Source organism: Nannospalax galili, unplaced genomic scaffold (assembly GCF_000622305.1).
Source record: "Nannospalax galili isolate Female #2095 unplaced genomic scaffold, S.galili_v1.0 scaffold56, whole genome shotgun sequence".
Lineage (NCBI taxonomy): Eukaryota > Metazoa > Chordata > Mammalia > Rodentia > Spalacidae > Nannospalax > Nannospalax galili.
In genome coordinates, this window is record NW_008340065.1 from 3,727,192 (window position 1) to 3,742,703 (window position 15,512).

The 15,512-nt window shown below is 42.7% G+C and overlaps 1 protein-coding gene across 1 annotated transcript in view; it reads left to right on the forward strand.

Annotated features, from left to right (window-relative positions):
- Positions 1–15,512, forward strand: part of Cog4 (component of oligomeric golgi complex 4) — a 44,157-nt gene that overhangs the window by 19,749 nt on the left and 8,896 nt on the right. The window contains exons 6-12 of the mRNA XM_008834982.2: positions 1,026–1,131; positions 1,631–1,788; positions 3,525–3,583; positions 5,981–6,114; positions 9,402–9,520; positions 10,055–10,221; positions 12,066–12,231. Coding sequence (XP_008833204.1) covers positions 1,026–1,131; positions 1,631–1,788; positions 3,525–3,583; positions 5,981–6,114; positions 9,402–9,520; positions 10,055–10,221; positions 12,066–12,231 — 909 coding nt within the window. The remainder of the gene's footprint in view (positions 1–1,025; positions 1,132–1,630; positions 1,789–3,524; positions 3,584–5,980; positions 6,115–9,401; positions 9,521–10,054; positions 10,222–12,065; positions 12,232–15,512) is intronic.

The window sequence follows — 15,512 nt, forward strand, 5'->3', positions numbered from 1 at the left end:
TTTTTTTTTTTGGTCTTTTTGAGACAGGGTCTCCCTGTAGCCCCAGCTGTCCCGGAACTCACCATGTAGACCAGGCTGGCCGAACTCACAAAGATCCACCTGCCTCTGCCTCCCAAGTGCTGGGATTAAAGGCATGTGCCACCACACCCAGCTTGCCTGGATGTATGTTAAATACATCTATGTTGTACAGTGCCCAAGGAGGTCAGAAGAGGGCATCAGATCCCCTGGAACTGGAGTTTCAGATGGTGGTTAGTCGCCATGGATGCTGGGAACTGAACCCAGGTCCCCTGGAAGAGCAGTCAGTGCTCTTAACTGTTGAGCCATCTCTCCAGCCTCTCCATGATATATTTTTTTAAATGAGTATTTTATCACCAGGGACCTAGAAATCACTTCTATTTGAATCCCTTGAAAGATCCTTCCAGGCCAGCAGGTGTTGCACAGAAGAGGAGGATCATAAATTTGAGGTTAGCCTGTAAACCTCATTTCATGTGGGGAAAACAAGCCACCAAGAAACCACCCAGAATGTCCATGGTCTCCAAATTCTTTGACTTCACAAAGCACTGTTAACATAGGAAGGACACTTTGAGAAGATTATTGAAATCAGGAGTGTTCTGTCTCCTTAGGTAATGGTAGTCCATATGTTCCGCGATTAAAAGCATTTTTTGTTTGTCTGAATAAAAGAACTATCATGCTGGACATGGTCACACATACCTTTAAATCCCAGTGCTAAGGAAGCAGAGGCAGATGGATCTCTTTAAGTTCAAGGCCAGCCTGGTTTATACAGAGTGTTCCAGGCCAGACAGTGCTACATAGTGAGACCCTGTTTAAAAAAAAAAAAAAATTTTTTTTCCAAAAATATATTTTAAAGCTATCACATACTCAAGTTTCTTGTCCTGCTTGAGCACCCACAAAAGATGTTCCTCAGTGCTGAGGGTAACACTCCGACCATAAAGGGAAATGTGGGAGGAAAGCTAATTGGAAGCCTTTGGTCTGAGAAATAAATGTAGATTCCCTGCTGTTATCAGGTGGCCAGTAAGGCTGAGGAGAACCTGCTTTTGGTGCTAGGGTCAGACATGAGTGATCGAAGAGCTGCAGTTGTCTTCGCAGACACACTCACTCTCCTATTTGAAGGTGAGCCTCTCTTTACTCTAGAAAAGCCAGAGACATTTCCATCTGACCTCTGTACCCTAGCCTTTCCCCTCTAGTCTGATGTGTTTAATCTCATCCTGTGGTTTACTATGTGTTGATTTATTGGATAATTAGTTTCCTGATTTAGTATCTTTTTAACAAGATTAGAGTTTCTCAATTATTTTGCTCCTCTCTAGCCCTTAAGACCCAAACTCGGTGAGAGTAAATTTAACCTAAAATAAATTACTACAATGAAGGTGATCTTGATTTCTAAAGATCCTACAGAAGAAAGCAGTTACCACTATAACTTCTCAAGTACGTGTTAGTATTACCAATCACTGTTCATATTTAACAAATTTTCTTAGCAACCCATTGCACCAACTAGAACTACTGGTTAGTTCAACAAAAGGATTGGTGAGACCTAGGTTAGTCCTTGATGGGACGGAGGAGTTTACTTTATGGGAAGTATTTTTGGAGTCCAACTCTCTTAACTTCCTTTTAGGGATTGCCCGCATCGTGGAAACCCACCAGCCCATAGTGGAGACCTATTACGGACCAGGGAGACTTTATACCCTGATCAAATATCTTCAAGTAGAATGTGACAGACAGGTGGAAAAGGTGGTAGACAAATTCATCCAACAGAGGGACTACCACCAGCAGGTAAGCAGGGGGAAAACTACCGGCAGTTTGAGAGCAACTTTAACCAGGGACACTCAGTAGAATAAATTGGAAAAGAAAAAAAGTGTCTAGAGGAAAACAAATGCTGAATGTACAGGGCCTGCACGTTCCCTGTTTCCACCCTCACACAACAAAAACATGAGACCAAATTCTCCATCACAGAATGTGAAACAGTGCTCTCTGGTGGTACAAACAAGATTTTTCTTTCCTAGGTGCCAGTGCTATCCGGCCAAGACGGACAGTACCTGAAAGGGGGAGTGAGGATTGAAAGAAAAAACAAGAGACAGAGAAAAGATACTTGGGAGGACTGTCAGTAGAGACTGCAGCCCCGGTTTATTTTAGCTTGGCCTTTTTATACTGTAGAACATCAGCGATAGCCACCGTTTGCTTAGCTCAATTAGCTTCAACAGCTGTTTTTCCCACCTGTATCTGAGGGTCAAGGAGCGGTCAAATACTTGTTGTGAGCTCCACCATATAAACACATTCCTCCTGACTTGGCAGATTAGGTACTGGTGTGCAAAACACAAACTCTAAGTAAACAAGCCTGCCACAGCTCAATGTACATAATGGATTAATAGCTCCCAATACCTAGGATCCTATTCAGTGTCAAATAGTAATTTGTTTTGAATTTCCCATTTTCTTTCTCATTTCCTTTTTTAGAACTATTTATCCATACCTGTGAGCAGAATAAATAAAAGTATCATACAGAAATGGAAATGCCCAGCCGGGCTGGTAGCACATGGCTATAATCCTGTCAATTGGAAGGATGAAGCAGCAGGGTTACCATGATTTTGAGACCAGCCTGGACTACATAAGGAGTTCCAGGCCAGCCTGAGCTACATAATAAGAACCTGTCTTAAAAAAAAAAGCTGGGACTGGGAAGATGGCTCAGTAGTTAAGAGCGCTCTTCCAGAGGACCCAGGTTCAGTTCCCAGCACCCATATCAGGTGACTCACAACCACCTGTAATTCCAGCTCCAAAGAGAATCCAATGCTTCTGATCTCCACAGGCACCTACACACGCACAAACACACAATTAAAAAAAAATAAATCTTAGGGGCTGGAGAGATGGCTCAGGTTAAGAGCACTGACTGCTCTTGCAGAGGACCTGGGTTCAATTCCCAGTACCCACGTGGTGGCTACAAACTGTCCTTAACTCCAGTTCCAGGGAATCTGAAGTCTTCTTCTGTCCTCCTTGGCATTGCACGACATGGGTGCACTCACATACATGCAGGCAATACACTCATACACATAAAATAATAAAAATAATATTAAAAAAATTTTTAAATTTTTTAAATCTTCAAAAAAAGGCTAGGCAGGTTGACTTACACCAGTAATCCCACCACTTAGTGGCTGAGGCAGGTGGACTGCCATGAGTTTCACACTGGGCTACAGTGTGAAACCCTGTCTCAAGTCCTTTCCCTCCCCGCAGAAAAAGAAAGGAAATGGCAGTGGCTTCAGAGTTCTTAAAACTCCAGGCTAAGAGGCAGTAGCCCAAGGGAGTGCTGTTAGCATTGCTTTTAAATGTGATGACAAGAATGAACATTAGTATTTAAACCAAAAACAAGTCTTTGACCAGAAAGTCCACCTCTGACTTGAAGGAGAAAGCCCAGTGAGCAAGCTGAAGCTTAGCGTTGTGGGTTAGAAGTTCAGAATGGCCAATAGGAGGCAGAGAATTGAGGGCAGGAAGACTATTCTCATTCCTGTGATGTCTTGCAGTTCCGGCTTGTCCAGAGCAACTTGATGAGAAATTCTGGAGCAGAAAAAATTGAACCAAGGTAATAATCCTGTTTTCTTCAACCCATGAGATTTCCAGTTGGTAGTTATATCTAAATTATAGACTAGTCTATTAATATGATTTAGTTTTTAAAGTATTGTAGCTATTCGTTTTTGTTGTTGTTGACAACTTTGTAGTCCAGGCTAGCCTTAAACTAATAGCACTCCACCTGCCTCAGCCTTCCAAATGCTGAGATTACAGGTATGAGTCACCAATGCCTGCCTCCTTCAGTTACTCCTAGCAGAAGACAGCACACAAACATATCTCTGTATAACGTGTGGCTCATAAAGAAGACTAGATCATGGGCTGGGTAGTATAGCTAATGGGAAGGAGTACTTGCCTAGTATGCACAAAGCCTAGCACCACATAAAACCAGGCATGATGGTTCATGGCTGTAATCCCAGCGCTTGAAAGGTAGAGGCAAGAGGATCAGAAACAAGGTCATCCTCAGCTCCAAAGCAAATTCAACACCAGCATGCGCTATATAAGACCCTATTTCAAAAAGAAAATTAAATTATAAAAATAAAAAATTTTGAGGTATATTCAGACTGAGCATGGTGGCACATGCCTTTAACCCCAGCACTTGTGGAGGGTTGAGGGGAAGAGGCTGGCGGATCTCTGTATTAGAGGCCAGCCTGGTCTTCATAGTGATACCCTGTCTTCAAAAAAAATAAAATTTTTACTGTGTGCACATTATGTGCTACTTGTTATTGTATCAGAAAGTGACCAAAAACAGATATAATTCTTCTTGTTGTGGCACTTAGGATCTATCAAGTAGATAATAAGAATGGGTAACATACATACGTTTACTATATGCCAGACATTGTTATGAACACTTAGCAAATATTAAGCCACTTATTTCAAGGTATTTTAGCCTCTTTACTACTGACATTTGGGCTGGATAGCTATCTGTTGCCCAGAACTGTCCTATGCACCAGAAGATGGACAACAGCATCCCTGCTGTGTACTCACCTAATGGTAGTAGTCCTCTGATTGGGGCAAAATCGCCCTCCATTTAAATCACTGATTTCATATATAACCATTTTCAGATGAAGAAACTCAAGCCTAGAAATACTAAATGATTTGACTAAAGATATTAAAGCTAGGAAGTGGCAGCGCCTGAAGCATAATGAAGCGGTTTGGCTCTAGAGTGCATGCTGTTAACTGTGGTGCACTGAGTACAGGGGAGAGGAGAGCATGTAGTGAGATGTAACCAAACCTGGGGATGTTTCAGGAAGAATTCCTGAGGAAATGACCTCAGGCCCGAGACCTGCAGAGTGAGCTGGAGTAAAAGGAAGACTGTCTCAAAGCATAAGGGAAGTATGTGCAAGAGTATTGGAGAGAGCCTGAAATAAGAGGAATATGAGATCATTAGAGTCAGTCCAAGGTCTGGTATCCTGAGAGCTGAGGAACCATATGACCAGATTTCTGTTTTGAAACGTCCTCTTCAGTGTATAATGGAAGTCTGTATATAATGTGAGGTTGGGTTCACCTTCGTTCTTATTCACACGGATACCACTGTCCTGGCACAATTCATTGAATAGACCATTCTTTCCCCATTGAATTGCCTCAGCAGCCTCATTAAAAATCAGTTGACCACCTGGACTTTCAATTCTATTCCATTTATATGTGTATCTTTATGCTAGTACCACATAGTTAACTGGTGTAACTTCGGGGGGGGTTGTGTGTGTGTGTGTGTGTGTGTGTGTGTGTGTGTGTTGTATGCATGTATGTGCACGTATCTGCAGGCCAGAGGAGGATGTCCTGCTCTATCACTTTCCTGCTTTTTTACTCTCTGCCTCGTTCCCTGGAGACGTGGTCTCTCACTGAACTTGAAGCTCACTGTTTGAGCTAAGCTGTTTGGCCAGTAAGCACCCCAGGATCTTCCTGCCCACCCCCAACCATCCCCATGCTGGAGTTACAGGTGCATGTGGCCATACCTGGCCTTTTTTTTTTTTTTTTTTTTTTCTTTAACATGGATGCTAGGGATTACAACTCAGGTCCTCATGCTTGTGCAGCAAGTGCTCTTACCACTGAGCCATCTCCCCAGCCCTGTAGTAAGTTGTGAAATCCAGAAGCTCAAGTCCTTGAATTTTGTTTTCTCTGAATTTTTTGGCTGTTGGATAGATGAATAGATAGTTTAATGGTATGTCCTAAAACCTCATGGTTCAGTTAGAGATGAGGAAGTATATTTTCTTTCACAAAAGGTAATTTTCATGTTTAGCCATAGCAGAATATTAGAGGTAAATGATTCAGGTAAAACTGGTAAGTGGAAAATATGGTTGATAGCTGTCTCTGGCAAAGCTACCCTGGCTGGGGAGGAGGCACTGCTTATCCTGTAGCTCTTCTACTTATAGAAGAATTGTGTCCTCCTTATTCCTTCTGCTTTGTGTCTCAGGGAACTGGACCCTATCCTAACTGAGGTCACCCTAATGAATGCCCGCAGTGAGCTGTACTTACGCTTCCTCAGGAAGAGGATCAGTGCAGATTTTGAGGTGGGAGACTCCATGGCTTCAGAAGAAGTAAAGCAAGGTAAAATATATTTCCCATAATCTGTGGGAGGGCTGTCATAAATAGCTGACACTGTCTTGTCATAGTTAAGCTACAGATCCCTTACTAAGGAAACAGCTGGAGATCATAGCCATTGACTCAGTGTGCCATATTTTAGAATTGGACTGAAACTTTGAGACTTTCTAAATCCTTTGTACATAAATGCCAAAAAAATAAATAGGTGATGACCAGTCTGTCACTATACCTTGCTCTATCAGCTCTGGTTTATAGTTAGACTTGGGAAATGTACACATAAATGTTTAAATAGTACTGGGCATGGTGGTGCATACCTTTAATCCCAGCATTTGGGAGGCAGAGGCAGGCAGATCTCTTAAGTTTGAGGCCAGCCTGTCAACATAGTGAGTTCTAGGCCAGCTGGGGCTACAGGGAGGCCCTTTCTCAAAAAGACCAAAAAGAAAAGTTTAAATAGTACGAAAGATTTGTTTAAGTACACTAGTGAACTTTTGGAAATGACAGAAATATTCAAAGAATGGATTGAATTCTATACATAGAATAATGAATTTTATGGACTATAAATTATACTCAGTAAACTTACATGGGCATGGTGGCATACATCTATAATCTCAGCACTTAGGAGGCTAAGGCAAGAGAATCTCAAGTTCAAGACCAGCCTGTGTTATAATACAAGAACCCGTCTCAAAAGGGAAAAAAAATATGTAATGCAAAGGAAGTCTCCCCCATGCCCCTTTCAGCTCTACCAGTCATAATTTTTGAAGGGATAGAGGGCATGGAAAGAAATGATGGGCCACAGTCCAATTTCATTTACAGGTTAAGTTTTCTAAATTTTCTTGTGTTTATTGTTGTTTTGAACCGTGTCTCATTATGTTGCCCAGGTCTCAAGAAATCTTCCCACCCCAGCTTCATTAATAGCTTTTACTACAGACATGTGCATGGTTGACGCACCCACATCAGACAGCTCACAACCTTCTTTAACTCCAGCTCCAGTAAAAACCAATACCTCTGGCCTCCATGGGCACTTGCACTCATGTGCACATGCTACACACAGACACTCACACATACATACACATAATTAAAATTAAAATGAAATCTAGGCTTGGTGTGGTGGTGCACAACTTTTAATCCCAGCACTTGGGAGGTAGAAGCAGGTGAATCTCTATGAATTCAAGGTCAGCCTGGTCTACAGAGCAAAGCTCCAGGCCAGCCAGGGGTACACAGTGAGACCCTGTCTCCAAAAAAAAAAAACAAAGGCTGGAGAGATGGCTCAGCAGTTAAGAGTACTGGCTGTTCTTCCAGAGGAACCAGGTTCGATTCCCAGCACCCACACGGCAGCAGCTAACAACCATCCATAACTACAGTTCCAAGAGATCAGACGCCCCCACTTCTGCAGGCATTGCACGATATGGTTGCACTTAACACACATGCAGGCAATACACTCATATACACAAAATAAAATAAAAATAATAAATAAAATTCTTTAAAAAATTTTTTTCTCTCATCACAGAAACTCATTTGAACAGCTGGACAGGGCAGGCACAGAGAACTGCTTTATATCCAATATATTCCAGTCGTTGCCCTGAAAACTTGTATCTTTTGATTCCTATGAATTAATCATGGAGAACTAATGAAAAAGGAATAAAAATTATTTCTACAAAATTGTTCACTGGGGCCAAATAGTTGGCTCAGTGGTTAAGAACACTGGCTGCTTTTGCAGAGGACCCAAGTTCAGTTCCCAGTACCTGCATGGTAGCTAACAACCATCTGTAATTCCAGTTCCAAGAGACCTGAAGCCCTCTTCTGACCTGACCTTTGTGGGTACTGCACAGCATGGTTCACTCACATACATGCAGGCAAAACACTCATACACAATAAACAAATAGTTAAAAAAAATTTTAAATAAGTATAAATAGGGCTGGAGAGATGGCTCAGCAGTTAAGAGCACTGACTGTGCTTGCAGAAGACCCGGGTTTGAATCTCAGCACCCACATGGCAGCTAACAACTGTCCATAACTCCAGTTCCAGGGTATCCAACAGCCTCTTCTGTCCTCTGCAGGCATTACAGGACACAGGTGCACTTATATACATGCAGGCAATACAAGCATACACATTAAAAAATAAAATATTAACAAAAAATAAATAAATAAATGTTTTTAATTGTTCACTGTAATATCCACTTACTATAATCTGCAGAAGTGGAAAACATTTGGAAATAACCCACATGTCTAAAAATAGAGTTAGGGCTGGGTATGATAGCACATGCCTTTAATCCCAGCACTCAGGAGGCTGAGGCAGGTAGATCTCTGAGATCGAGTCCAGCCTGGTCTACATAGCAAGTTCCAAGCCAGCTGGGGATACAGGGAGACCCTGTCTCAAAAAAAAAAAAGTAAAAATAGAGTTAGGGACAGCATGGTAGTACACATTTTTAACCCCAGCACTTGGAAGAGGCAGACAGACCTCTGAATTCAAGGCCAGCTTGGTCTATATAGTGATTTTTGAGACCAACCAGGGCTATACAGTAAGACCCTGTTACAATAATAATAATAAAATTAATTAGAGTTAGAATAATACAGATTTTTCATCTGATAAAATGTTCCATGGTGCTGGGTATGGTGGTCTGTAATCCCAAGACTTGAGAGGCTGATGCAGAGGATCACAAATAAGTAGGCTTGGGCTAGGGTTTTAGCTCAGTGGTAGAGTGCTCATCTAGCTTGTGCAAGGCCTTCCATTCCATCCAAGCCCCACAAGAAAAAGAGACAATAACAATAGTTAAAGGGCTAGAGACATGGCTCAGTGGTTAAGAGCCCTGACTGCTCTTGCAGAGGACCCGGGTTTGAGTCCCAGCACCTACATGGCAGCCAACAACCATCCGTAACTCCAGTTCCAGGGGATCCAACACTTTCTGACCTCTGCAGGCATTGCACAACATGGATGCACTTAGACATATATGCAGGCAACACTCATACAAATAAAAAAAAAATTTTTTTTTAAGAGTACTTGGTGCTCTTTCAAAGGACTAGAGTTTTGTTCTTAGGACCCAGGTTGAGCAGCTCACAGTTGCCTGTAGTCCAGCTCCTCTTCCAGCCTTGAGGCACCCACACACACATGCATATACACACAGACACATACATACACATAAATAATCAGATCTATGTAGACTATGATTATAATCATGTAAACTATGCATCATGTGTTTAAGACAAAAACTAAAAGGGAATTTGAAAAAATGAAAAACATTGTTCCATTTCCCTTGGGGAAGGAAAATGAATGTTCCTTTCTTGGCTGTCTCCTAGAGCACCAGAAGTGCCTGGACAAACTCCTCAATAACTGCCTGTTGAGCTGTACCATGCAGGAGCTAATTGGCTTATATATTACCATGGAGGAATACTTCATGAGGGAGACTGTCAATAAGGTAGGACATTAGGACACATGTCTTACAGGTGGGGCTGCCTGTCCAAGAAGCCAGGCTGAAGGAAATGGTTAGGCCTGCCATATTTCCTGGTGCTGCTTTGAAAATCCTTTTGCATGCAGACCGAGTGGCACTGCTTTTTATGATAAGAAGGCATCTTTGGAGTTGTCCTGCTCTTCATAGACCCAGCTGGGTCTTCTTTCCCAAGGATTACAAAGAACAGCTAAGTTCCCCTGAGAGTTGTTCCCCGTGTTCCTGCAGGTATGTGGGTTAGGTGCCTCAAGGAAGGAGGGCCTCTCCTGCAGCTGACATTCCAGGTAAAGGATGTCCCCAAGGCAAACTCCCAAGTACTAAATTCCCTAATGTAGTGGTAAATAGGAACATGAGCTTTTTTGTCAAGTTGTGACCAAAATAACCCATGTTGAGGGAAACATGGACAAGGTATGGCAAAGGGTACAGAGCCAGGACCAGTATGCCAGTATAAGCAGAACTACCTAGAACATGGGATACTCACTGAGGTCTTTGCCTTTTGGATAGGCTGTGGCTCTGGACACCTATGAGAAGGGCCAGCTGACATCCAGCATGGTGGATGATGTCTTCTACATTGTTAAAAAATGCATTGGGCGGGCTCTGTCCAGCTCCAGCATCGACTGTCTCTGTGCCATGATCAACCTTGCCACCACAGAGCTGGAGGCTGACTTCAGGTACTGTTGACTCCCTTCTGCTTTCTAGGCACAAAGGTCTTAGTTATGGGTGAATCCTGAGTGTCATCTGTTTCTTCCCCTTTTTCCTTATGGTTCTAATTCAATTTTTTTTTTTTTTCTGTCTTTTTGAGATAGTCTCCTTGTAACCCCAGCTGGCCTGGAACTCTTATATAGACCAGGCTGGCCTTGAACTCACAAAGATCCACTTGCCTCTGCCTCTCAAGTGCTGAGATTAAAGGCATGCAAGATGGCTCAGCAAGTAAAGGCACTTGCCTCTATGTCTGATGACCTGAGTTCAATCTCTGGAACCCATATGGTGGAAGGAGAGAACCAACTCCTGCAAGTTATCCTCTGACCTCCACACATGTACCATGATATGTGTACTACCCCACCCTCTCAAACACACACAAAAGTACATAAATAAATGTTTTTTAAAAACTGGTATGGGGGCCAGATGTGGTGGCGCATGCCTTTAATTTCAGCACTTTGGAGGCAGAGGCAGGCGGATCTCTGTGAGTTCAAGGCCAGCCTGGTCTACATAGTGAGTTCCAGGACAGCTGGGGCTCCAGGAACACCCTGTCTCAAAAAGACCAAAAAAAAAAAAAAATGTGGTATGGGGGACTGGAGAGATGGCTCAGTGGTTAAGAGCATTGACTGCTCTTACAGAGGACCCTGGTTCTATTCCTAGCACTCACATGGTGGCAATCACCCATAACTCTAGTTTCAGGGGAATCTATCACCCTCTTCTGTTGTCCATGATCACTGCATGACACAAGTGCATTTTCATACATTCAGGCATACACTCATACACATAAAATAATAATAATTAAAAAAAAACTGATATAGGAACTATGTTCTGCATTTTGTAGATGTGGAAACTGAAGCTTAGAAAGATTTCCCTTGTCATGAATCACATACCTCCTAAGTAGTAGAATAGAAAATCCAGAGCTGATTTGATTCAATGTTGTTTCAACTCTTATATGGTACGATCTTTCACTAAGCTATACTGGCTTCTCTTTCCTTGTAATTTTATGTGTGTGAGTGTTTTGTCTACATGTATATAAGTGCACCTGTGTTGTGGAATGCCCACAGCAACCAAAAGAGGTTGTTGAATCCCCCTGGAATCAGAGTTACAGTTATTAGCCACCATGTGGGTGCTCAGAACCAAAATTGAGTCCTCTGCAAGAGCAATCAGTGCTCTTAACCACTGAGCCATTTATCCAGCCCCCCAACCCCATTTTTTGAATGTTTATGTCTATATGTATGTTGCCTGCATGTATGTAAGTACACCTGTGTTACACAGTGCCTTCGAAGTTCAGAAGAAACCATCAGATCCCCTGGAACTGGAGTTACAGTTGTTAGCCACCATGTGGGTGCTGGGAACCGAACTTGGGTCCTCTGCAAGATAGCCGGTGCTCTTAACAACTGAGCCATCTCCCCAGCCTCAACTGCCTCCCCTTTGATGGAGTTCAGTGGTAATAACTGAATACCTGATAAGAAATAAAGACTGGCTAAAACCACAGTAACAATTCAGTGCCATCATGGACAATGTAGCTGTTGAACAAAAGCTAGGTCCATCCTACCCCTTCCCAAGCTTTGCTACTCAGTAAGTTGTTATCCCATCTTTCCAAAAAAAAAAAGCCAAGCCTCCCTTGCATATTCTGAGGAGTAGTGGTTACCGTCTCACCTTGGCCCCTAAGGTCTCCTATATTGGTCTCAAGAATTGGTTATTTCCCCCCAAAGGACAGCTGATGCAATTGAGTCAGGCTAGTGAGTGCACTCTTCCTGCTGTCCTTAAGCCAGGTTGAACACTGTCGCTCCCCATATGCCATTCTGTCCCACAGGGATGTTTTGTATAACAAACTGCGAATGGGCTTCCCAGCCACCACACTACAGGACATCCAGCGTGGGGTGACAAGTGCTGTGAACATTATGCAGAGCAGCCTTCAGCAGGGCAAATTTGACACAAAAGGCATCGAGAGCACTGATGAGGCCAAACTGTCCTTCCTGGTAGGTGGCCAGCAGGTTGGCAGCTGGGCCAGTTTTTCTTAACAGTTTGTTGTATGTTGTTATTGTTGTGTTGCTGTTTTAAAACTGGGTCTCATGTAGCCTAGACAGATTTCAAACTTCTGAGTATTCGTAGATGACCTTGAACTTCAGTACTCTTGGTTCGAACTTCAGAGTGCTGGGATTACAAGCATGTGCCACTCTGCTCAGTTCTAAGCAGTCCTTGGCATGACACACTACCAACTGAGGCACATCCCTAGCCTTCTTGAGAGATTATCTTGTAACCTCTCAGCCACATTATAAAAAGCCTCAAAATAAAAACTTTTCCTCTAGTGTTTATAGAAAAAGAAAACAGTTTAAGGTCAGTTCCTCTAAATTCTGAGACCACTTCTTACTCAGGGACCTGCTCTGAGCAACCTGAGCCAGGGCATGTACTTTTCTGTGCCAAGAGCTTGGGTACCTTTCCTCTCCTGAGTGTTCTCAAAAGCTCTTAGCAGCTTTATAGGGGCTCCATAGGATGTGTGTCTACCACAAAATCAACTCTTATATCTGTGCTAGGCTTCTGTATTGCTTTTCTGAGGAGAGGTCCACAGCCTGGATGAATGCCGATCTCTACACCTGCTTTTCTAGTAACTTCCTCTGAAGTCCTTAGTTCCAGGTACATACATGCCTATAATCTCAGCACTGGGGAAACTGAGGAAGGAGGATCATGAGCTTAAGGTCAGCCTGAGATGAAGACCATCTCAAGGAAAAAAAAAGGACAGGGGTAAGCCTTTAGCCACCAAGAGTTTTTGAGAGATGTATTGAAATGGTGAATCTCCTTAGGTATGTGTGATAGCTGGGAAAGAAGCCTGGAAGGATGAACGGATTTGTACAAAGTAGTAGCTAGTCTGGGACACACCAAAGGGAACACAAAATGAGTCTGAAACTCGTCATCTGGTCTCTGGCACATGTTGACGCAAGGGGGAACAGCACTGTCACAGGTCCATTGTTTTCTATCTTTATATCCATTAGACTGAGTTTGGTTCCTAAGGTCAAAGGTTAAAGAAAATATCCAAAGCAGAACTTTCAGTCAACAGTCATAGATAGGACCAGCCATGGTGGCATACACCTTTTAATCCCAGCATTCAAGATGCCCAGGCAGGTGGATCCCTGAGTTCAAGGCCACCCTTGTCTACATAGTAAGTTCCAGGCCAGCCAGGGATGCATAGTGAGACCCTGTCTCAAAAACAAAAACAATCCATAGATGGATTGGATGCAAAATGTATGTAAGAAATGCATTTCTTATAAGTTCTTTAGAGTCTATCAGATTCAAGTTCCTATTGTCAGAAACAGAGCCTAAAATGCTACCTTGCCCTTGTACAGAGAAATCTCACTAACTGATCATCACACAGATCTAACATGATTAATAAGTGGCCCCTGTCCTTTTTCTGACATTGAAAATATTTTCTGGTATGAGTTCCATCTATCTAAGGTGTCATATTGTTTAAAAAAGAGGATCAGGGACTGGAGAGATGGCTCAGTGGTTAAGAACACTGGCTGTTCTTTGCAGAAGACCCAGGTTCGAATCCCAGCACCCACATGACAACTGCCTGTAACTCCAGTTCCAGGGGATCCAGTAGCCTCTTCTGTCCTCTGCGGGCATTGCATGACTCGGGTGCACTTACCTACATGCAGGCAATACACGCATACACATAAAATAAAAATAAAATAAATTTTAAAAAGAGGATCAATGGGGCTAGAGAGATGGCTCATCAGTTAAGAGCACTGACTGCGAGGGCTGGAGATATGGCTCAGCGGTTAAGAACACTGGTTGTTCTTGCAGAAGACCCGGCTTCGAATCCCAGCACCCACATCCTCCATGGGCATTACATGACACAGGTGCACTTACCTACATGCAGGCAATACACGCATACACATTAAAAAGTAAAAATAATAAATAAATTTTTTTTAAAAAAAGCACTGACTGCTCTTGCAGAGGACCCGGGTTCGATTCCCAGCACCCGGCGGCTACGCCTTCCTAACTCCAGTTCCAGAGAAATTCGAAGCCCTCTTCTGACCTCCACAGCATTGCACGACACGGTTGCACTCATATAACATGCAGGCAATACACTTACATAAAATAAAAATAATAAATAAAAGCCGGGTGTGGTGGCACATGCCTTTAATCCCAGCACTTGGGAGGCAAAGGCAGGTGGATCTTTGTGAGTTCGAGGCCAGCCTGGTCTACATAGTGAGTTCCAGGACAGCTAGGACTACAAGGAGACCCTGTCTCAAAAAAGACAAAAAACAAACAAAAATAATAATAATAATACATAAAATATTTTTTAAAAAAGAGGATCAAGCAAGGCTGTAATCCTATAATCCTAACACCTAAAAATCAATAATCACCTAATAATACCTATAATCCTAACACTTGGGAGATGGAGGCAGGAGAATCACTAGCCTTGGATATGAGTTCAAAGCCAGTCAGAACCACATGAGACCATCTCAAAACAAAACAAAACAACAAAAGACTGGGCATGGTGGTACAGGCCTATAATCCCAGCACTCAGGAGGCAGGTAGATCTCTGTGAGTTTGAGGCCACCCTGGTCTACATAGTTCTGGACCAGCCAAGGATGGATAATGAGACCCTGTCTCAAAAAAAAGAGTTCTTAGAACCCATTCCACAGAGTTGTCCTCTGACCTCCACACCCTCACCATGGCACATGTGCACATACATCATGTATACACACATAAAATTACATACACGATAATGATTTTTCTAAAATTTTATTTTTACTTATGTGTATTGCCTGCATGTATATAAGTGTACCTGTGTCGTACAGTGCCCACAGAGATCAGAAGACGGTGTCAGATCCCCTGGAACTGGAGTTACGGACGGTTGTTAGTCACCATGTGGGTGGTGGGACCAAACCCAGGTCCTCTGCAAGAGCAACCAGTGCTCTTAACCACTGAACCATCTCTCCAGCCCCCAATAATAAGTTTTTAATTTTAAAAAATGGGATCAGCTCTAAGAAATTTTTACTTAAAAAATGTATTACTTGTTAAGAACTTCACCAAAAATGACCAGCAACAAGCATCATATGATCAGGAAATTATATTTTTTATTTTGCTTGCATTCTATTTCTTCCACTTTTAACAGAATTTACATTCATTGTTTCATTTCTGTGCTCGGGCATTCACTGGCTTCTGGAGACCTACTTTGACTGGTCATCTGTTTGGGGGCATTTTTGGGGGTGTTTTTCAAAAAAACCCAAAGGCTGGAAATTGACCCAAAGGC